The 22871-nt window shown below is 28.0% G+C and overlaps 3 protein-coding genes across 6 annotated transcripts; 1 reads left to right on the top strand and 2 right to left on the bottom strand.

Annotated features, from left to right (window-relative positions):
* Positions 1–1043: 1043 nt before the first annotated feature.
* On the bottom strand, positions 1044–8874 carry LOC126840695 (histone deacetylase HDAC1). Its single transcript, XM_050576601.1, has 9 exons — positions 8483–8874; positions 5192–5304; positions 5004–5121; positions 4591–4946; positions 3993–4194; positions 3571–3879; positions 2241–2415; positions 2082–2173; positions 1044–1849 (listed from the first exon to the last, which is right to left on the bottom strand). Exons 1-9 carry the CDS (start codon positions 8526–8528, stop codon positions 1785–1787), a joined length of 1476 nt encoding a protein of 491 aa, XP_050432558.1. The 5' UTR covers positions 8529–8874; the 3' UTR covers positions 1044–1784.
* A 209-nt stretch (positions 8875–9083) lies between these two features.
* Positions 9084–10641, top strand: LOC126840703 (uncharacterized). Its single transcript, XM_050576611.1, has 4 exons — positions 9084–9231; positions 9295–9408; positions 10209–10295; positions 10360–10641. The coding sequence occupies exons 2-4, from the start codon at positions 9310–9312 to the stop codon at positions 10432–10434; spliced, it is 261 nt and encodes an 86-aa protein (XP_050432568.1). The 5' UTR covers positions 9084–9231; positions 9295–9309; the 3' UTR covers positions 10435–10641.
* Positions 10642–10695: 54 nt separating this feature from the next.
* LOC126840686 (myosin-6) lies at positions 10696–22871 on the bottom strand. 4 transcript variants are annotated; one of them, XM_050576582.1, is made up of 29 exons: positions 22463–22871; positions 19767–19865; positions 19529–19683; positions 19330–19460; positions 19118–19240; positions 18222–18362; positions 17881–18146; positions 17412–17565; positions 17215–17325; positions 17016–17144; positions 16636–16723; positions 16476–16570; positions 16242–16379; positions 16085–16174; positions 15251–15404; positions 14383–14509; positions 14207–14321; positions 13968–14126; positions 13791–13903; positions 13514–13718; positions 13298–13453; positions 12895–13050; positions 12717–12824; positions 12138–12577; positions 11876–11978; positions 11745–11815; positions 11539–11665; positions 11366–11466; positions 10696–11297 (listed from the first exon to the last, which is right to left on the bottom strand). In XM_050576582.1, the coding sequence occupies exons 1-29, from the start codon at positions 22558–22560 to the stop codon at positions 11192–11194; spliced, it is 4059 nt and encodes a 1352-aa protein (XP_050432539.1). In that variant the 5' UTR covers positions 22561–22871; the 3' UTR covers positions 10696–11191. The 4 variants fall into 4 exon arrangements, with proteins under 4 accessions (XP_050432539.1, XP_050432540.1, XP_050432541.1 ...); XM_050576583.1 differs by having other exon boundaries at positions 19336–19460; XM_050576584.1 differs by lacking the exons at positions 19529–19683; positions 19767–19865; positions 22463–22871 and having other exon boundaries at positions 19310–19447.

The following is a 22871-nucleotide window of genomic DNA, read 5'->3' as shown; positions in this document are numbered from 1 at the left end:
TTATAGCTTTACCAACTATGGAATAACACAATTGACATTATGATTAATTATTAGTTTTATAGTCTTAATCAATATAATAGACTAATAATATGTTAATTATAAATATATTAGATATACATAGTTTAAAATGTATACAGGTCCAGCATAAGACTACTGTATAGTCTCATTTTTCAGTCTTTGTTAATAACCAAGTAACCACAAAAAATTATTGTTTAAAATGTTAAACTTAATAACTTATATTATAACAAGCTGTCCCGACCCGGCGTTGCCTGTGTATTAGAATAGACATACAATCAGCTGATCGGATCACTGTATCCCTGTGGTATGAAAAACCATAGTGATGTATCAATAACTATTGATAATCATAATTTATCATTTTAATTTATTAAAAATTAAAAACATGTTCTATGGGATCAAATTGTGAATCTAAACCTTTCTCGAATCAACTTAATCGCATACACAAAATTTCATAAATATCTGTCCAGCCATTTAGGAGTTTGCATACTTACACACGGACAGAAGAAATTTATATACAAAGAGAAGATAATATCTACAATTTAAAACTGTGTTAATAAGTCGGGTTTACGTCTTCAAAATAATTTTTTTTTTAGTTATTCCTAATTGAACCATGTAGAACTAGCATCATCACAGACCAGGTCCAAAAATATAATAAAATGTCATTGTTTTGTACAAAATCCATTTTTTTTTTATAATGTATAATAAACTTTTTACTAAAAAATAATAAGGGTTTTTTTTTCAAATAACTTTCAGCTTAGCTAATTTGGATTACTAAGTCACTTAACGTAATCTGGTAGAAAAAAAAACTGGTGTTTTCTTTAGAATGAAACTATAATAGCTTAAACATGAACCATTAAATGTAAAGCGGCGAGTGTCTCTTGCTTCTCTTTTTAGAAAAAAAAACAATAATAATGATTAATAACAATAACAAACTGACCAATTTTATAGTAAAATAATAAATAAGTTATTTAATTTTTTTGTATATAATATAATAGTACAAAATAAAAATACATTTTTAGGATTGACAAATGATCATGATCTTACATCAGGTCTTATTTTAAAACTAATTTACTATTAATAAAGCTATTTTATTTAGATTACAGATATGAAAAAAATAATCAGTAGATTCATAAAATTGTACTGTAAATTTCGCGGTAAAATTCATACACCTGGTGCAGAAAAAAAACTCGTTAAATTACTAAAACATAATACAAGAAATTGAATTTAATAATGTCTGTTCTTACACACGTTGTTCATATTGGATAATAATATTGTGTAAAAATGAAAATATTCAAAAGAAAAGCTACATCTTACAATAAATTTTACCTTAAAAAACCATATTTTAAGTTCATTGGTGTATATCTAGTAGGCCAACAATATTAACATCCATTCAAACATTTTTTAGCTGTGTGAAATTTGACAGTATGCATTAAATAAATGTACACATAAAAAAATACTTATCAGAATTTATAAAAATTTAACTATACATAAATATATAAAAAAAAGAATTCTGATGTCAATTTTTAATGTCGTTGCAGCCTAATAATTTGTTTTATTTTTCAAATGAATGAAGATCATTGTTATTATCACTTAAGTTCAGCATCACAAGCTGTAAGTCAGTAACTAATAAAACAAATCTACTAAATTACATTATACCGCCATATTAGTTAAGTGTGTTATGTACACGAACGACATTGTTCAGTTAATGTCAAGAAATAATGTTTTTGTTTATTATTATTTACATTTTTGTTTTTAGTGTTGTACAATCACGATTTTACGGAGTCTTTTTTATTTGAATCATCAGAACTAACAGACTTATCTTCTTTGTCATCTGAAAAATTAATAAGTTCGTTTAAGTTGGGTTAAACATTTTTTTAAGGAACTTTCTCTGGAAATGTCCATGATTTTTCATTCCCAGGAAAGTACCCAGTCTTAAAACTAAAAAATATGAAGGCCAAGAAGAGAGAAGAAATTGGCCGTAGAAACATTATTAAAAATTTGTTTTGATAAGTTATTATATAGAAATAATAGTTATATTGCTTGATAAATATTAGTAATGCTACCTTTCATAATATTGAATTCTGGCTCATCAACTTCCATTTTATTTGAATCTAAACGGGCTTGTTTTCTAGCAGGTGTTCCAGATTTATAAGATCTAAATTATAAAATAAAATACTAATATAAAACATACATAACATAAAACTAATAAACAATGGTAATACCTATTATCTTTACGGCCACCGCCACCAACACCAGCAGCCATTCCTTCATCTTCGCTATCACTAAACTCGTTATCAGGAGCAATACGTTTGTCTTGTAATGATTGAGGGTTTCTATCATCAGGATTGACAGTATCTTCATCTTCGGAATCATTCTGTACAGCGTCTTCAGGAATAGCTGGAATGAAATACCACTTTTTTGTAAGTTATAATACAATAATAACTAGATTTGACCATAGTTTATTTAGCCATTATGTAGATTATTAAGCAACTTTTTGATAGTTTGGCATCAGACAATAGACATCATGACATGTTATAACTTATCAAAAAAGCTTTGTCGCTTTTTAAATTATTTATAATTATAGGTTATTAATCTAAACTTAAAATTTTTATGTTTCTTTTCTTATTCTATTTTTTGTTTTAAAAATAGTGTCAGTAAATCACATTGAGCTCAATATTAAATCCTTTTATGGTATTTGTTTTTATTCTACTTTTTTTTATCAGTATTTCAATTTTTTTTTGTTTCTTTTCTAATATTTGATATTTGAATAGGTTAGATGTCACGTATTTTAAGAACTTTAGATTACGAATGACATTTTTTCAGTTTTTATACTTATTTTGCAGATCTCTACAAGATATGTAGAACATAATTTTTTTTTTATGACACCAGAAAAAAGCAGAAACCATTATATAATTATATTATAAAAGTCAAATTTTTTTTATAGAAACACTATTTTGTAAAAAACATAATCTAATGCGCCTCTATAATTTATAGTCATTATTTTGTATGTTTAAATTATAAACAAATTATATTCCTTTTAAGCTCAGTTTCAAAGATAAATTAATAGTATAAGGTTTTTTTCATCAGTGCTACTATTAGATACTTTAAGACCATTTTGACCTCCTCTTTTTAACAATTTTGATTTCATATTTAATTTCAATCCTCAATGTATATGCAAACATATTTTGGTCCAATTACAATTTTATATAAAAATCATTTAACTTTTTAAAACACTCTCTGCCACTGGGTACTTTTTTAATAGGTTATATAATTGGATTGTATAGCTGATAACAAAAAAGTATCTACTATCAAACAGAAACAATTCAACTATAAACCTCTTAGCTTTTCAGTATCTATTATACTTTAATTGATAAAAATAGTAACTTATTTAAAATAAATATTACGTTTTAACTATTTTAGATTTAGTTTGAGTAAGATTTATCTTATTAATGCTCTTTCATTTTTTAAAAGTTTTAAGTTGTATTAAGTATACACATGTAAACATACAAAATAAAATTAGAGGCAATCATTTAGTTTATTTAGATAATTTACCTTGAACTTGAACACCTGGAGCGTGGGGTAACATTCTTAGGTTTTCAAAGAGCCTGTTCTTAATTTTTTCCAAGTATTCAGTAGCATTTGTATTTGTCATATTTGAAGGGCTAATGTGAAGTTTAAAATCTGGACCAAAATACTCAAAATAATCATTGTAAGGCAATTCATTTGCTATTTCAGCCCCCAAAGCAACTGCTGTTTCATATGTCCAACATCGGGATACGTTTCTGATTGTATAACCACCTCCTCCAACCATTAGGAATGGTAAACCGTAGCGTTTAACAAACTCAACACATTTTCCATGACCTACAATGAATTTTAAGTTTCATTATAAAAAAATTAGTAAAAACTGTTAAGTTATTAAATTATTAAAACTATTAAATAATTAAATTATTAAAGAATAAACAAATAAATTTTACCTTTCACAGTGAGATTAAAACAACCAAGTCTATCTCCCGTTAGCGAATCAGCACCACACTGCAAAACAACTGCGCTGGGTTGGAACGTTTCCATGACTTTAGTAATAATAGGTACAAATATAGATTCATAACTATCATCATCCATTCCATCCCGTAAAGGAATATTAACAGCGTAATATTTTCCTTTGCCCGCTCCAATATCCTACACATCAAAATAAGTAATTGTTTATTATGTTTTATCATTTGTAAGGCGGAATCCAAACCGCAGGAGAGGCCAAAACATCGATCAAGGTTCGAAACAAATTGAAGAAAAAACAATTGTGTTATTTGCTTAATACACTATATTTTAAGTTTTGGTTAAGTTTCATTTCTGAAGTATAGTTAAGGTTAGTTGGACAATTCAAAATTTTAAAGTGTTTTTTCTCAAAATTAATTTGGCCAATTTTCAAGATAGGGGAACGATTCTGGTCTTAAAATGTTCATAATTTAGTGCAAAGTTTTGAATAGTCAATAACTCAAAATTTAAGTTTTGCAAAATAAGGCCCCTTTTCGCTTCACATAAGAACCTTAAATATACATTAATAGAAAAATAACATACTCTGAGGTCTCCAGTACCAGGGAAATATTCTCCATACTTGTGGAATGAAACTGTCATAACTCTGTCTGTAGTGTAAAAAGCTTCTTCGACACCATCGCCGTGATGGACATCAATATCAATATACAAGACACGTTGATGATACTTAAGCAACTCTAATATGCCTAATACAATATCATTAACATAACAGAAACCACTAGCTTCAGATTTCTTTGCGTGGTGGAGACCACCACCCCAATTAATACAGATGTCTGCCGATTGTTTATTTAGTTTTACAGCTGCCGCTACTGAGCCACCAGCAGATAGCTGACAAAATTCATATAATCCATCGAAAACCGGACAATCTTCCCCAACGTTAACTATAATGACATTAGTTATTAAAAATCTTAACAAACATTTGAAACAAATAAACTTACATCTTTGCATTTGTTTATTGTAGTCGTTCATGTTATCAGGACGAATACTTCGAAGAAATCGTATATATTCATCACTATGAAATTTAGTCATTTCTTCTGCAGTAGCTTTGTGAGGTCTCTAAAAAAAAAAACCATTTTTAATAAATTGTGTAAAATATTTCTTTTCAATTTTTTGCTGTGTTACTAACATATATTTCCATTTTGCGATATAAACCATAATTTAAAAGCAAATTATGTGTCATTCGAATTCTGTGAGGTTTCATTGGATGACCTTGTCCATAGTAATAATTTCCTATGTCACCTATTAGGAAAAAATATAACTGTTAATATTTAATAAAAGTATTAAAAGGGCCAAAGGCCTTCTTACTAGAGAGTAGCCTTGAGGCCTGTTTTCCCGGACGAGTGAAAAAAAAACTCATAATTACATTACAAAAAACATTTTATTAAAAAAATTAACTTATATTCTAGCTCAGCAGTTCCCAAACTTTTCCTGGCACATTCCTTCCTTTGGAAGGCTTAAGAACTTAACATGTTTTACATGTTTAGTACACTTGTATTTAGACCAAATTTGTGGTTGATAACAATTTTCTTAAAACGTTTATTAATTATCATCTTATATTATACAAACACGTTATGTGGGTTACATCACAATGGACATTGGCATAGTGCGATTATTTAAAAAATGAATACATGGAAAACAAGCACACTGTTTGCATACATTATTTTGTAATAATTCAAATTAAAATAGTTACTGTTTTTTTCCATAAAATATTAATCCAAAATATAACGGAGTCTTAAATATAATAATAATAAATCTAAATTAAAACTTGAGTAACTTTGTGGAATTATTATAATTTACTATTAAAAACCCAATCCACATAATATTAATCAATTTTAATCAATTTTTTTTATGTTACTCAAGAAGAGCGTAAGAAAAATGTGATAGATAAAAACATACTACTCTCTACCCTTCCTTCCGCCTTAAATTTTAAACTTTCATAACTTTAAAAGTCGTTACCCAAAACTGGTTATCGACTAGTCAAAATATTCAGTAAATCATTCTTAATTGAAATAATTAATTAAATTTATAAGATACTCTTTAAGTTTCAAAAGTTAAGAGTTTTATTAAATACAAAAAAGGTAAATATTTTATAATATTGTAAAATAACATTATCAAAAATGTTTTCAACAAGAAAAACTACAAAATTGCAATTATTTTAGGAGAAATTGAGTGTCTGAGAAAATGAGTTTCACCCTGTATAATGCATTAAATAATAAATACCTGTAAAGTTAAAAAAAAGAACATCCCATCCACAAGACAAATTTGATTTAATAACATTATAAAAATACCAAGTAAGACATTAAAAAGATGTATTTTATAATCTTGTAAAATAACTAATTTTTAACATAATAGTTAAAATAAAATGGAAACAAAAATATAAATAAATATACATAGATAAATATGTCTATCACTTCTCTTATTGGCCACAAAATTCTATTAATAATTTAACTTAATTAAAGAACTCAAAATTCAAGTCCCTTGCACTTACACATTTAATAAATGGCTATGGGGAAAAATAGTCATAGTCAATATACCCTAAGTTTTCAGTATTACAGTTTTGAAGTTTTAGAACTAAAAAAAGACCCGGAGATAAAGTATAACGCAGATAAAATAATATTGTTTTTTTATTATATTTATTGACAAGTTTAATTACACAATACTCAAATTTATTAATCTAAATTTTAGAAGAAAAAAAATGTAGAGTGACTATAATTGTTTTTCCCCTTCATTTGTTATGAACAATGATGGTTGAATATATTTTTTGATATAAAAACTTATTTATATCCATCATTTCTTTCCAGAATAAGATTTCCAAAGAGGATAGCTAGATCAATATTTAGAATATAAAAAATATTTCTTAGTTCAGTCGGTGTGAGCAGAAATATGCTTAGCTAAAGAAAACTTGGCATAAATTTACTTTACCAAACAATTTTTTTTTTTTTTGTCAACTTATAGTTCTTTTTACACTGATTGCGAATCTGAAGTCAGTAATCGGTAGACTCCTCTAGTTCAAAAGTTATAGCTATTTAAATTTTGCTGCATATATAACAGTAGGCCACGGGCAGGGGTGACTACAGCGGCAGACATTATCGTTCAGACAGTTACATTAGAGCATATTACTTTTTGTTATTTTGAAAGGTAGGTTAGGTTAGGTTTGATTTCGTTGATTTAAGATTTAAATGTTTAGGTTTAAGTGAAAGGTTGAGTGGGTGTGTGGAGCACCCACCCAAACAAAGTTGTAAATTTATTGATTTCAATAAACGGCATCGGAAAACTGGGGGGAAGTAATGACCCAACAGGCAAGTACCTCCCCAGTTTACTATGGATGCATGTGCAAAAAAAGAAAAGGTTTGGTATCGTTAGGTGGCTAACGCTTCCAGAGTAGTACCAGGTTAGTTAAGTCTTTTAAGCAAGTTATTTTTTCTTCTGGGGGTTTGAGGGTTTAAGCCCCCATCCTAACGAAGAGCTATAGTGGCTGGAGTCAGCTACCGGAACTGACAGGCGTGGAGAGTTGTTTTACTTATTTATAGGTTATATATTTGCCAGTGTTCATTTTAACATGGGATATTTTTGAGAATTTTTTCCTGTTCTAACAAATTACCACATTAAGCGTAGGTATGTAAATTAATTATTTCCCTGCCCTTCGTGGTTTTTTGCTACAACCAAATTGGGTTGGTATAATATTATGATCATGGTAATTTATTGATAACGAAAATACTGTGATTGTCAACCTAGAGTCACGTCGCAGACAACAACTGCATGATGCAGCAGACGCCAACTTTAAAAATGTTCTTTGCCTACGTAATTTGTAATTCGTAATCAGTTAAAAAACACTATAAGAAAGCACAATAAAAATCGTAAAAAAAAGATGCATGGTAAAGTAATTTTGTTCCATACTATTTTTTGTGCTTGAAGCATTTTAAAATATTTCTTATTTAGTTTGATGAACTGTTGTTTTGGCCCATCACGGCGTGTACTTTTTTTAGAATAAAAATATAATTATTATTAAATAATAACATCAAAACAAAAATAAAAAAATTGAGCATACTATAGGGCTTGTTTAATTTATACGTACATAACATATATTATTAAGCAAATTAATACAAACCTTTTTCATAAATTATTTTTGATAACATATTGGTCATAAATGCGTGAAGTTTGGTGGAAATGTTAGTTTATAAATGTATAGGTATTCAGAAATCCTACGGTTTAGATGGTTTACATAATATTACACTACTAGAAAACAAATTTTAGTTCAACCAATTGGGTAAATATTATTTCTATCTAGGAACTTTCCAGCTGAGTATTACTACTTTTGACAAGAATAATAAATAATCGCTAAAAGTCCATCAGACCGATTTCATTTCTTTAACTTTTAATACTACATTTTTTTTTTTTTAATACTTGAAGGACTCACTATCATAGTAGTAGCAAACACGTTTCTTAAATGGTGTTATAGACATGATGGATTTATTTGGACGACAGGACAGCTATTAATGAATTGGACACCGCAACGACGTTGACTAGCAGCGGTAGTGTTGGCCAAAAGAAGCGCGGGCCAGCTTTTTTCCCTTAAGACACGTTTTATCAACAAAGTGAACGCCGTTAAAGATAGAATTTTCAAATATAAACAGTAATTTAGGATATAAACAACCGCAACGGACAAAATAAAACAACAATTTATTTCTACAACATTATGATTGCGATGATACAACTTAATTATTTAAATGGCCATAACGCGTACGGCGGCCGCGTTCGGGACTCGGGTGTCGGAACAAGCGCAAAAACGCACCGTAAATTTTGAGAAGCTAATGAATCCGAAGCCAATAAGAAATAGCCAGTAAACAAACAAACGCCATTGAAAGAAACAGTGCAGCCACTCGACCAGCGTGATATGTCGGATCCACAAAAATTTGCAAATCAAGGGTTGCACGTACTGTCTACGACCACTGGTCGGTCTCGATGTATCAAGATCCTAGATGTCAGGCAAATGGCTATCAGCTGACTGCGAAAAAACAAAATCCTCCGTCAATGACTTTTAATCACAAAACAAGTCCTAAGATAAAAATTAATTAATATTATAATAATTATATTCAGATTGGGATAGTCAGAAGTTTCGCTTTAAATCTAACTAGTCGGACTAGTCGGTTTCTTCAGAGTTCAGAGGTAATTGGGCTTTTAGATTCTTTATCGTACCAAAGTATATAATACATTTTTTTCTTACATAAGGTTACAAAATAAAAAATGTGGTACGAAGCTTTGCCGCCGGCAGTCATTGTATTCGTTTTATTGAATATTCCAGACAAAGTATGCTCGTTTACTAACAAATTGGCCTTAGGAAACGTAAGTATTTCATATCAAGTGGAATAAATTTACTTTGCTGGATGCTTGAAATTTTAATTTCGAATTGATTAATATCATTATTGTTTCAAATAATAAATAAATGAAATACTAATAAATTAGATATGGTGAAGAGGTATTATGCTATCATTCACTGTTGCCTGTTCAACAATCACGTTTGGGTGACTTTGTTAGGCGATAAGCGTACGTTTAAAAGGAGCCACCATTCTTTTTTCTGGCGGTGGATTAGCTACCCATCTCAGAAATGTGAATATGTTAAGGAACCATCTTCAGTGATGACTAAAACTTTTAGATACTTCTAACGCCAGCTGTTTATTATTGTTTGTCATCATACGATAAATAAAATGTTCCTTAATCATTTGTGAAAGAGTGTTGGGTTTTTTAATTTACATTCTACTGATTTCCGGACAAATTTCTGGGTAAACTTGCTTACCTCCACAATTAGAATCGCCAAAGATCAAGTAGCTTTAACTTTTAAACCAACGCAATCGCAATTTTGTATTACAGATTGAAAGACAACATTAAAAATAACTAATCTATAATATGTTTACAATAATTAAAGAAATGTAACACCTAATAATAAAATAAAAAACAAATATTTCTAAAATTCTTATCTTGAACTTGAATATTATTTGAATTGAACTTGGTTATTATTTTTTTAAATAATAAACATGTCTTTGACTTTGTTTATGACTGTTTAAATATTTGCGTTCTCTGGATGTTAATTATATTAAAAACATAATTTTTCATACATGTTAAGCGTTATTTTTTATTTTTTATAGAAATTCCGACGTGATATTGGTACACCATGGATTCAAAGATATTATACAAGAGACTGGGAACTTACTGGTCATCCATACAAAACACAAGTAAAAACTAGTTTTTTTAAATTATTTCTTTAGTAATAATATTAATTTAAATGATTAATTTTAGGGACTTGAAGCATTGCCAGATGAACCAAATACTTCTGGAATCAACTGGCAGAAATTTATCCGAAACTCTAAATAATATTATACAAATTGATAGTTAACATACATGATGTTATTATGGCTGAAATTGTAGGTATCTACACATTAGTATACAATTGTGTTATTAAAAATGTATATTAAACTACTACCCTTGCAGATTTTTAAAACAGTTTTAAAAGTTGTAATTATAATAAAACACCAAACTAGGATTAAAACATAATATATTTGACATGTTTCAAAATTGTAACATGGTTATTTTTAATTATAATAAGTTAAGATCTACACATCTTTAAATTTGAAATTGAACATTTCTTAGTGGTGACAATTGTTTAATAGTACATGCTTAAATAAATACGCTTTTGAAGTAGTATTAAGTAAATTATAAAGTCTTGCTATAGCATGGCAATGATTTAAAAAAAAAATTGAGTACTTAATTTTAAAAGGAGGATGTGTTTACCATGTAGTATTAATGAATTTCTATTTATTTAAAACTTTTGAAATTTAAAAACGGTCACTGGACTAGCATATAAGTTAATTAATTTTTTTTCACTAAAGAACATTTATGAAATGTACAATTATAAAATGCTGTGGGAGGAATGGGCGATGCTAGCAGAATATTTAATATTTGAAACCCTTAATTCTATGATAAAATTACCAAAACTTAAATATTGTGTAAAATTAATAACAAAAATTATTAAGGCCATATAAAACATGATCTTACTATAAGCTATCACAATATTAATTTGTTTTAATTCTAATATGTCAATTTTCATAACAGCTACTTTTTTAATCACTAATTAAGGCATTTCTTCATATTCATCAGATTGCGCTGAAGGAGCTGGAGAACTCCTTAAATGTTCAGATCTTCTAAATATTGATGGAGACATTGCTCTCTTTTTTAAGCTTAAATATAATAACAAAATAAAAATGCAAATATCTTTTTATATTTGTTTTACAATTATAATTTTTACTTTGGTAATGTCGACGGTTTAAATATATCAGTCAATTTCCCTTTGGTTTCTTTTCCAGTTGTAATATCAATACTGTGAACACTAGAGTTGCTTTTTACCGACTGCAATAAATTAAAATAAAATGTAATGCTAATAATAATTTATAAAAGTCACCTTATATTAATTTAACATACTGAATCACTATCTTGATCAAAGCTTTTTGAGCTTTTAGTCAACTTTTTCAATTTTCCTAGAAGTCCTTTCTTTTTAGGTTTTTCTCCACTAACAATATCGCTTTTTGAAGAACTATGAGACTGCTGACTAAAAATTAGTACATTAAGCAAAAGTTATTAGCTTTGTTCTTTAATACAGCTGATTAAATGTAAATGGCTGTAATTACCTTTCGAAACTATTTGATTGTTTAGTAATTTTCTTTTTTGGTTGATTAATTTCTTCTTGTTTCCAAATATCCTATATATTATTTAATAGGTACTTTATTATTTTTATTATTTATAAAACTATAAAACTAACTTGTTCAGTGTTTCCAAAGTTTTGCTCTAATGATAAACTTTTTCTGTATAAACTTCCTCTAATTGGAGGTTTCTCGTGTGGATCATTTTCACTCGATGCAGACCTTTTAAAAATTTGAATTATTCAAATAATTTATCTTGTACACAAACAATTATTTTACTCAACTAGGTATGGGATATTTTGAAAATTCTATTGCAGTACAAATTAGAATAGTTATTACTTATTAGAGTAATTACTCTAATGTTTTATGGAATTTGCTTACCTAACTGAGAACACTGAACGTTTACTTTTAGCATCTTTTTGAACTGTAGTGTAGGCTATGTCTTTAATTAAATCGTTTACTTTAGTAAGTAAAATTGTTATTTTCTCTGTGTTGTAATTTGTTAAATGATTAGTAGTTATATCTGGAGATGATTCTCTTGACATGGAATTTTTTTTCCTAATTGGAGGTGTTGGCGTTTTTAATGTTGAAGATTTATTTAACACATCAGTGTTATCATTTAAAGTAGCCATTAAATTTTTAATTAATTGTGACAAACTATTTATTTTAACTTCCATTTGGGGATCTGATCTTAGTCGAATATTGCACAGTTTTAATGATTCACATTCTTGTTCAATTTTATCTTTTTCTTTTCGTAGTTTCTCATTAAATGTTCTTAACTTGGCGTGGGCATCGCGTAAATCCATAAGATCACATTGCAACTTAAAGTATAATTAAATTTGTATTTTTAAACAAAATAAAACTAACATTTAATAAAGCTATATATTATGTTAATTATGTTCTATAGTAAAATACTATATACATAAAATCAACTATAAACACATATTATTCATAATTTACCTCATTAACTTTTTTCCTATTTTCTTGTTGATCAGTATCCATGCTTTGGGTTATATGATCAATACGTCTTTTTGTTTCTAATCTTTCTTTATCTCGTTCTCGTTCGACCTAAGAGTATAGATCAAAGTAATATGAATGTAAAACAGAATTAGTCATAGCTTAAGGACTTGTGTTATACTTCATATAAAGTTTGCCTCAAGTCTCTTGCCAATGTAGATGTTTCTTGTAAAAGGCGTTGCTGATCTTCACGTTCTTTCTGCCAGGCTAATTCCATTTTCGCTTTTAATCCTTGGAGTTTAGTTCTTCCTGAATTAAGAAGTCGTTCTTCTTCCAACTAAAATTTATAATGTAATTAATTAATTTTGATTAGACAAATAGTAGCAAATGGTATTAAAAAACATAAATTAAATTATGTTTAAAAAAAAAAAATATATATATATATATATATATATATTACAAGATTTACTTTTAATAGTAACTGAAAATTATATACATTATGCCTTTCTAGTATTATTTGCAAATACTACTAAATTAAGTATATCCTTACTTAGAGTGTTCATTTGTTGGCTCTGTAAATATACCTGGTTAATTCGAGACGTCATTTCAGATTTTGTTATTTCCCATGATGACTTTTCTGACACGAGTTCAGTTTTCATCCGGGAACACTCTAACCTGGATTCAGATAATTGCTCTTCCAAGCAAGATACTTGTTGTTGTAGCATTTGCAAATCTTCATCCTAAAGAATATATTTATCAAAAAAAGGACATTAGTATAATGTGTAAAAAGAAAATCATACATGATTTATATTTTTATTATCTTGATTAGTTTCTTTTTTTGGTGCTGAATCCAACATTTGTTTGAAGGAATCACGTTCTCTCTTGAACCGAAGTGTTTGAAACTGGCTATTTTTTATTTCTTCGGAAAGCACTGCTATACGATTGTCATAACGTACTTTTAATGCAGAGATTTCAATTTTTCTAGCTTGCTCTTCGCGGTATAATCTGGAACAAAAAATTGTTTAATTATTTATTATAGTATTTTAGTACACATTATTTTATAGTTGTGTCATTTACTTAAGTTTCATTTCTTTTAAATTATTTTCTAACAATTCAGTCTCTTTTGACATGTGGTGTTGTACTTGAACCACTTTTTCAAAGTCATCTAGATTTCTTCGAAGATTCTCATTCTAGCAAAAAATAAATTATATCAAATTGGTAACTCAAATAGTTCACCAAATACAATATTTATACTTCTTTTCTAAGTTTTTCTATTTGTTCTGTATAATGACTGCATTGTTTGTTCAAAGCATTTATTTCTTTTACATTTTCCTCTAAATGTCGTTTCATAATTTCTTTCTCTTTTTTCCATTCATCAGTAGAGTGAGACAATTCCATTTCTTTTATTTTGTGCTTAACCATAATTTTTTTTAAAAATTTATAATTAAAAAAACACAAAAAAAATTTGAATTTTAAGTTTTTTTTGTTTTTACTTGTAGATTAATTTTTTCTATGTTCCATGAATCCTTAGAGCTGGTAAAGGTATCATTTAATTTTTTTAATTCCAATTCGATTCTTGTTATATCTTTTTTCTTTATTTCCATTTGACTAAAAAAATATAAATACAAAATTTAGTATGACAATATTATGTTATAATTAATTAGAGCACCTTCGTAATTTATCTTTTTCGGCTACCCATTTAGATTTAACATCCATTAGTTCTTTTTGCAAAACTCCATGTTTACTTAACAAATCTTTATAATTTTTACTCTCGGTTGTTAATTCGTTTTCCAGTTCTAAAAATAAATGAGGAAACAATAAAAGATTGCAGAGAACACATAATTAAGTCAAAGAGCCAATTACACTTAGTGTTTAACTATTTTAATTAAGAAGATTTTTTGGCGTTAAAACCAAAAAGCCAATATCAATTCTGTCAAGATATACGAGCTCTTTGAAACATTACTAGGTTATGTAAAAAACAGATTTTTAATTTTTTGCTTTTTTTATGTAAAAAAATTGGATTTAGTATTGAAAAATTGTAAATTTTATTTATTTAATTATAAGAAACTAAAATGTTTAAATGAAAATCGGTTCCCCACATAACAGTAAAGTAGCCAAAGAACTCGGAATCTCTTTACAGAATTGAAATTGGACCATTCTTTGTAGTCGAAATATTATCTGGATTTTTGGTCTAATTAAACCAAAATGGCTTTTACTCATAGAACAAATTATTTAAGTTGAAAATTTTACAAATTAACTGGTAAATTAATTTTCATAGTTGAAATTTATTAAAGCCTTTTTTTCCTTTAAATAGTACCTATACAAAACTCACCGCATACAATACCTTTAAATACAAAATTTTATCAGTATAAAAATCAATAGCAACCCTAAAATTCAGTAATACTTAGTACTTTCAATTCTAGTTAAAAACAATTTGACAATAAAAATTAAAATGGTCATTCACTTTATTAACTTTGATATTATAATTATCAAGCTTACTTGATCATTTTAAGTTTTAATAATTATTTTAAGCTTACTTTTTATCTTTTTATCATATTCGTTTTGTATGTCGATTATTTTCTTATTTCCTTCGTTCAATGATTTTTCTCTTAATTGTATTATATACTGTTCTTTATCAGTTATTTCTTTAGTATGCAAAGATTTCATGTTTTCAATTTGTTGTCTCTCATTCTAGGAAAAACAATTACGTCAAAACATAGAAGTTATCATTATGATTGTTAAAGCAAACTTAAGATTAATATTCTCAGTCAATTCACCATTAAAATATAAATGTCATAGGAGTTTAAGATATGTACAGTTTTCTTGTTTTGTCCTCAATGTGCAACTGAAAAGGTCTTCTTTTTCAGTGATTTGTTTTTTTAATATACATATAATAAAGTACCTTCTTGCAGATAAGATTTTTAATGTCTATAGCAGGGGTGGCCACTAAACTTAATTTTGAGAGCCGGAAATTTATAAAGCTAATTCGAAGCGAGCCACATTTTTAAGAGATGTTTATGAAATGAAGAAATGAAAATTTATTAATTTTACTCAAAGCTTGGTTTAAAGAGCCGCATGCAGCTCGCGAGCCTCTTTGTGGCCCCTGGTCCCCTGTAGACCCCTGGTCTATAGTATAGACTCTATACATTAGACATAGACTTGTTACATAAAGAAATCAGTCCAGTGGTTAAAGACATATATTACAGGTCCAGGCACAAAAATAAACCAATACACCTTCTCAGCTCCACATTAAAGATAAAATAATCATGTAAATATTTATAATATATAATATTATAATAATTACTTAACATATAGGTATTTGATCACTTGAACAACTTTTAATTAATAAATAATAAATAATAAAAAAAAACCTTTAGTTGAGATTCAAGTTCCGAAATTTTAGCTTCCATTTGTTTTATAGGTTTTGTTTGTTTATCAATGTCTGCCTTGATATCTTTAGTCTGAGAACAAACCAGATGCATAATTAAATATAAAATGAATCTATAAACAACAGATCTATATTTTTACTTTAGATTGTGTAGTTTTAGGCGTTGGTTTGTTTATGACTTTGGTCGATGTTTTCATTTGATACTCAACGACTTTAGCTTTCAGTTTATCTTTTTCTATTTCAGTACCTTCTAGTTTTCTTTTCAATACAATTATTTCCTAAAATTTGATAATAACACAAGTTTATATGTTACTTATAAGTACCAAATTAAGAAGCTTATAACATTGATCATCTCAATAATTTTGTCTTTATACCTGCTCGCTTAGTTCAAGTAATAATTTCAATTCCGTCGCATCTTCAACGTCAGATATTCCTTCATCTCTCTCAGTTATGTTCGACGGACGATATTCTGTTTAGAAAAAATCCATAATTTTAATGAGAATACATAAAATTTTAATGAAAATGTATAAGTACTAGTTTTTGTAGCCATTTTCTTCAGCTGCAACACCATTGATTCATTGTCTTCTTCTAACCGACCCACTTTCTTCCTCAACAATTTTGCCTAAAGGTGTAATTTATAATATTTGAAATCATTTAAAAGAATGAATGTATTAAAACTTTCTTGAATTATTAGTTTTATCATTGTCAGATCTACCCATGTTGACGTCATTAACTGACGTTACGAACCCATTGCAGTGTCCATCTTCAAAGACATAGTCACTGTTCCACTGTCACGACTACATTGTATCAGTATAGTCGCACCCTGCAATGGGTTTGGAACTTCAGCTAACTAAAGATAACATGGATAAATCCAAAAATTATAATCTACAGGAAATTGATTTTTGAATTCTTACTTCTTCTTCAGAAAATCGTAATTGTTCTCTCATATCTGCCTCTCGTTCTATGGAATCATGTAAATCTCTTTGCAATTGAACAGGGTCTTCTTGTGAATCACCTCGCGTAAGAGATTCTCTTGACATTCTCTAAACAAGCATCTCGATATTTCAATGTTTTACACTCACTATTTACCGGTTCGGCACAAGTATATCTCACCTCCCCCGATGCTGATTTTGCTATTGTTCCAAGCATAGGTCTTTTTTTTTGTTCAACTTGAGGGGTGTTACATTTCATTTTTTCTAAATCATTTTGTAACTTTTCTATTAACTAAAAATTGTATAATCAATGTCACATTTTTTTAAATTTGTAAAATTTGAAAAACATTTTCTATTTATTATCATTATTTTACTAACTTCTTTGTTCTTTTTTTCATTTTCAGTCTTTTCATTTTCCAATTCTTCCATGCGTCGTTCAGCTTTTTTTAATTTAAAAGCCAATATACGACAATTCTTTGACACTTGATCGTATTCTCTTCGTAACATAATGAATTCATTATCTTGTTCTTCCCTAAGTATGATTTATTTAAATAATATTTAAGAAAATAAAAAAAAATGACTAAACTATATTATGATAATATTTATTAGTGATTACTTAAAAATAAAAAATAAATAAAAGTTTTATAAATTGCTTGAAATAATATTCTTAAATCGGTTACCAGAGAAGGTAATTTTGGCTCCTTTATCCTTATAACTAGAACATTTTTTGCCTGGCACCCAATTATAATACTTAAAATAAGGGCAAGTTTTTAATAATTACAGGGTAGTTAAAAAATTATTACTTATTCATAAGACCAGTTAGATATAAATAAAAATACTGAAATACCTATAATTGTCTCTGATTTCTTGTTCCACATTGGCTAATTCCTTGTTTAAATCATTGTTTTCCTCTATTAATTCTTCAATTTTAGTTTCGGCAGCTAACAACTTGGAACGAACCATTTGTACATCGGGTGTTTCTATTTTATTATTTTTATACTTTTCAAGTACATTTTCAAGTTGGCAGACTCGCTGCGTAAGAGATCTTTTCTCGTCGCTAAGATTTTCACAAGTCACTTTCAGCTCATTTACTTTTTGTTGATGCTTTAACAACTAAGCAGATTCATATTAAAAATAATTTTTAAATATATTTTATAATTCATTTTTTTGTAAGTTTTGTTTTATTACTTCAGTTGCAGTGGTACGTGAAGTTGGGGTTGTATCTAATGAAGCCAATCGTCTTAATAATATATCACTTTTTTCACGTTCGGCTTTCTCACATTTTTCTTTCATAGTTTTTAATTCCGTTTTTAAACTTAACAGTTCATCCTACAACAATTAACTAAATATCATTGACGCCAATTTCTTAATTTTTACATTTACATATAAAATATTATATTTTCTATCCAGCACACACTTGTATATTAATTGTTAAAATACTAGATAAATTTAAAATTAAAAAAAACACAAGTGTGTACAATTTTGTACAGTGTTTAATTTACGCAATCAAATTATAAGGTTTTTAACTTAATAGTTTATAGCACTGTTAAAAATATTATATTAAAATAATTTTTAAAAATCTTTGCTTAGTATAAATAAATAAGCTGAAATTAAAATTGTTCATAAAATGGGAAACTGGGTTTAACGAAACACACCAGAAAAGACGAGATTTAGTCTTGAAAGTAGAAATTTGTTTTAAAACTAACAAGTTAAAAACTCACAGGATTTAATCCTGTGAGTTTTGATACTGAAGGCTCTTTCAGCAGTACTTTATTTTTAACTAATTTGTGTAAAAACTTGCATGTTCTAAACTTAAACTTTTAACAAACATAGATAAAGAATAAACTTTAAAATGTTGATAGTAAATTTGAGTTCTTAGCCTATATTACATAATAATAAAACATTTTCTATTTCTATATTGTCTAGGTAAACCCTTGATTTCAGCCACTCAAATATAATAATACAAAATAACAAAAATTGAATAAAAAGCAAGAAATTATTTGAAAATAATGTTTTATGAGGTTAACAGTTCTCGTGAAACTGGATTTAGTATAATAATATGTATATAAAAAAGATAAATATACGTGCAAATCTTCATCGTTGACAATAGTAGCAAAAGTGTCAGTAGTAGTATCAGAATCGGCTAAGCTGATAGCATCGTCATCACGATTGTCTGCTGGAAATTTATGGCTTGTCAAGTGTTTATTCTAGGAATTCAAAATCAATTTATCAGTATATAATCTTTTAGACTTTAAACTCCCTAAGTGAATATTAACATTGTTATGATGATATTAACATGCACCGGAGTATAATGGGCGATGTCCCCGTTGTAACTATTTCTTGGACTGGTTCTGTCTATGGAATCACTACGTGAAAGATTAATCCTCTTTTTAACTTTATAATCTGTATTTGTATTGTTATCATAGTCTATTAGCATATAATGAATGTTGATTAATTTAACAGCTAGTATTATATTTTGGTTCTTTACGGCTTACCAATTTGAGAAGTAACCGTGACCGAAAGTTTTGTTAAATCTGGCGAGGATACCCATGATGAAGTCTTACTACTCGGTCCACAGCTTTTGTCTGTTTTAAATTGTTGTTGAATACTGTTATTGGACAGATCTGGCGATTTTTTGAGTGAAGGTTCACTTAAAATTTAATAAAAGTTAGTATACACTTTATAGTTTTACAACTTATACTATTGTATATGATAATAAATTATTATACATACTCATTCGTCAGTATAGGAGTTGATACGGTGGTAACATCATCTTTCCTAAGTGATGGCTTACCATTATCTTTGTTCCTATTGGAATGGTCTTTGTAGTCCCTGAAAAGTTAATTACTATAATTACTATGCAAACGCTCTATCACGTATGTATCAAATTAGAAGCTCTTTTTATTCTATTTAAAAAAAAACACAATTGTAAAATATTAGAAACCTATACTTGTAATATTTTATCATTTTTGTTAGCAAAAGATGCAAACCTGAGAGGTACTCTTTACATATTACATTCAATTTCCAAAAATAGCTAGGGTTTTGAAATATTTGTAACATTAACATTAATTTTAAGTATGTATTAAATAAAAGCAACATATAAGTATTGCTGATGATATATATAGTAAAAAATGTCAAAATAATAAATAGCAAAGGTAATATATAACTTAAACGCTACACAATTTTTTTATATTAATTGTTATGTTTGTGTATAATTGAGCAGTTTTGGAACCCATCATAGCATGGCTGGAATAATTCACCTACTTTCCAATTTTTTTTAAATAAAAAAAACGTACAATTTAAGCTAATTAATTATTAAATCCTATGGATGCAGTAGCTTATAATTAGTTATGAAGAAACGGTCTCGGAAGACTGATGGAGATAGCCGATAGATCCTTTCAGAGACTTTTTTTATCAGTTAATAATATACTATAGAATAAATATTAATAGGTACACAATTTACATTTATTCTCAGGTCCGGATTATGAATAGTCGAGGACCCAGAATCAAATTTAAAAAAAAAGTAAATTTGTTAACGAGTTTTAGTTTGATGCATATTGGAAAAAAAGTTAACTTCGAGAATGTTACTCCCTCCTAATACTGTTTTTATTTCTTTATAAAAGTTAATTCTAAGATAAAATGTAAGTTTTATCTTAGAATTATTTGAGTTCTATAATTAATATCGAATAAATACATTAGGTTTTTCTTATGTTAATATTTAGACAACAATAAGGATATTAAATAAATTATAGGTGATAAGAAAAATAATTTTTAAGCTATCGATGATAATTCTTAAATTTTCAGCGAATAAATTATTTTACAGAAAAAAATGCAGGTATTTTAATTGTCTATAATATCAAAACTTATCTACTTTAAAGGGGTTTGCCAAATTTAAAACTTCAAATATTATTTATACCGATAAAATAATATGATTCTCTAATTCTAACCTTTTTATTCCATACAATATAAAAAAGCCTTATTTATCTTATTTGTAACTTTTTTTGGGACGTTTGTGGTCAAAAAGTTATCGACATCTTCTTATTAAACATTCCTCTATTAATACAATTTGCTAAATAATATGCAAGTTTTCATTTGAAAATCAAAAGTTAATGATAATATAACAAGTTTGATAAACGTCAAATAAAATGCAAATTGTGAAATTTTGGTTACTGCAGAAATAAAAAATTAATTATTTTTAGAGCGAAATTGAATGGGCCGATTTTTAACCAAAATTCCACTGTTTATAAAGGTGTTGTGACGATATTTTGATTTTTATACATTTCATATTATGCAAGTCTGTCAAATAATCTTGATGCATACCCTTGTGTAATAAATGCTTCTTTTTGGCATTCTAGTTAGACTTATTCATGTAGCAATAGATTAGGTAGATATCTATATAATAGCATCCGGATTTCATTGTTATTTATTACAAATATTGGGATCTACTATCACATCTGCGATATGCACCAAAGCATTTGACTGGATTTGAGAAAGTTTAACACTGAAAGTACACATGGTAGTGATGGTAAACATAGGTATAGGTAGGACGTAGGTACATTTCATATTTTTTAATATCTTGCCGATTTTGTATTGTAATTATAACAATAATTAAGAGATTATTATATACTATAATATTTTAGCTAACCGCTGTTGGATTAGGATAAAAACATTAGTTTTTTAACCATCCTCGCTATGATAATTCTGTTATGATATAGTTTATATTATATGCTTTTCCAATTGTTAATAGTAGGTAGGTAGTAAATGTGGGCAGTATATTGCCAAATAAATAAAGAGACGTCGTAGGTGTAAGTAGGTATAGTTTTCTGTAGGTATATACCTATTTAAAAATATGATATTATATTTTATATTATAATATCATATTATAGAAGCCCAAATATATTGAATGAATTAACGACTTTTAACTTTAAATTGAATGTTCTTATGCAAATAGCGTCCATCCCTAAAATATTTATCCTTATTTTTATATTTTTTAAAAATAAAAACCCGTTCAGGCGATTTTTTAAACCCATTATATCGTACAGTACTCTGCAATACTTGGCCGTTTTTATTTACAAAATATGGTAAAGGTATTTTTCTAGATAATTTCGTGAAAATAGCGTCTTAATTTGGTCTTAGCTTTTGCGATGGCCGCTTTTTGCATAACGCTATTCAATTATGTATTGTAACGACACGAACAAAAATAACACAATGTATTATCCTTTAACAAAATAAATGAGTAGGTATGTCAGGAACTTGTGTTATCAATTTAAAAACATGGCTGCTGGTGTTCTCCCGCATGAAACACGTGGCCGAATGACATTTTGTGGTTTTATCTTCATATGTTGCTGACATACTGATACCTATCTTTTTTTTTCATGAGTGTTATAACATTATAAAAACTTATCTAGCAGCAAGTACAAGCTGTTCACCTGTAACAACGTTTGCATCTGGTCGGCCAACGGACTTGCGGATGGAAGCCTAGAGGACAAAGCGGGTCGCCTTTGATGGACGGCTTCACATGCTGCATGTTGCTATAACCGTTGTAGGTTGGTACTTGCGACTAAACGTGTACGGTGCGCCCGTTAAAGACCAAAACAAATGGAAGAGAAAAAGAAATACTATATAATAATATATATTGTACATATATAATTTAATCGTTTAACCGCACACGATCATATTATTATTATTAATATTGCGTATAAACGATTACATACGGTTTTGTCGCTATAATTAGAAACATCCGAGCACGTTACTCGGCAAGCGGGTACCGCACATCACACAAGTCCGATTATTACTGCAGCTACACTTGGTACTTAGTAGGCCATTTCGATACGAATA

Source organism: Adelges cooleyi, unplaced genomic scaffold, assembly GCF_023614345.1.
Source record: "Adelges cooleyi isolate 19-005CV unplaced genomic scaffold, UGA_ACOO_1.1 ACOO_flye_CR_arks_rails_tigmint_CR_PRNA_376, whole genome shotgun sequence".
Taxonomy (NCBI): Eukaryota; Metazoa; Arthropoda; class Insecta; order Hemiptera; family Adelgidae; genus Adelges; species Adelges cooleyi.
The sequence above is the reverse complement of the archived record's forward strand: the minus strand, read 5'-3'. Positions and strand labels throughout refer to the sequence as shown.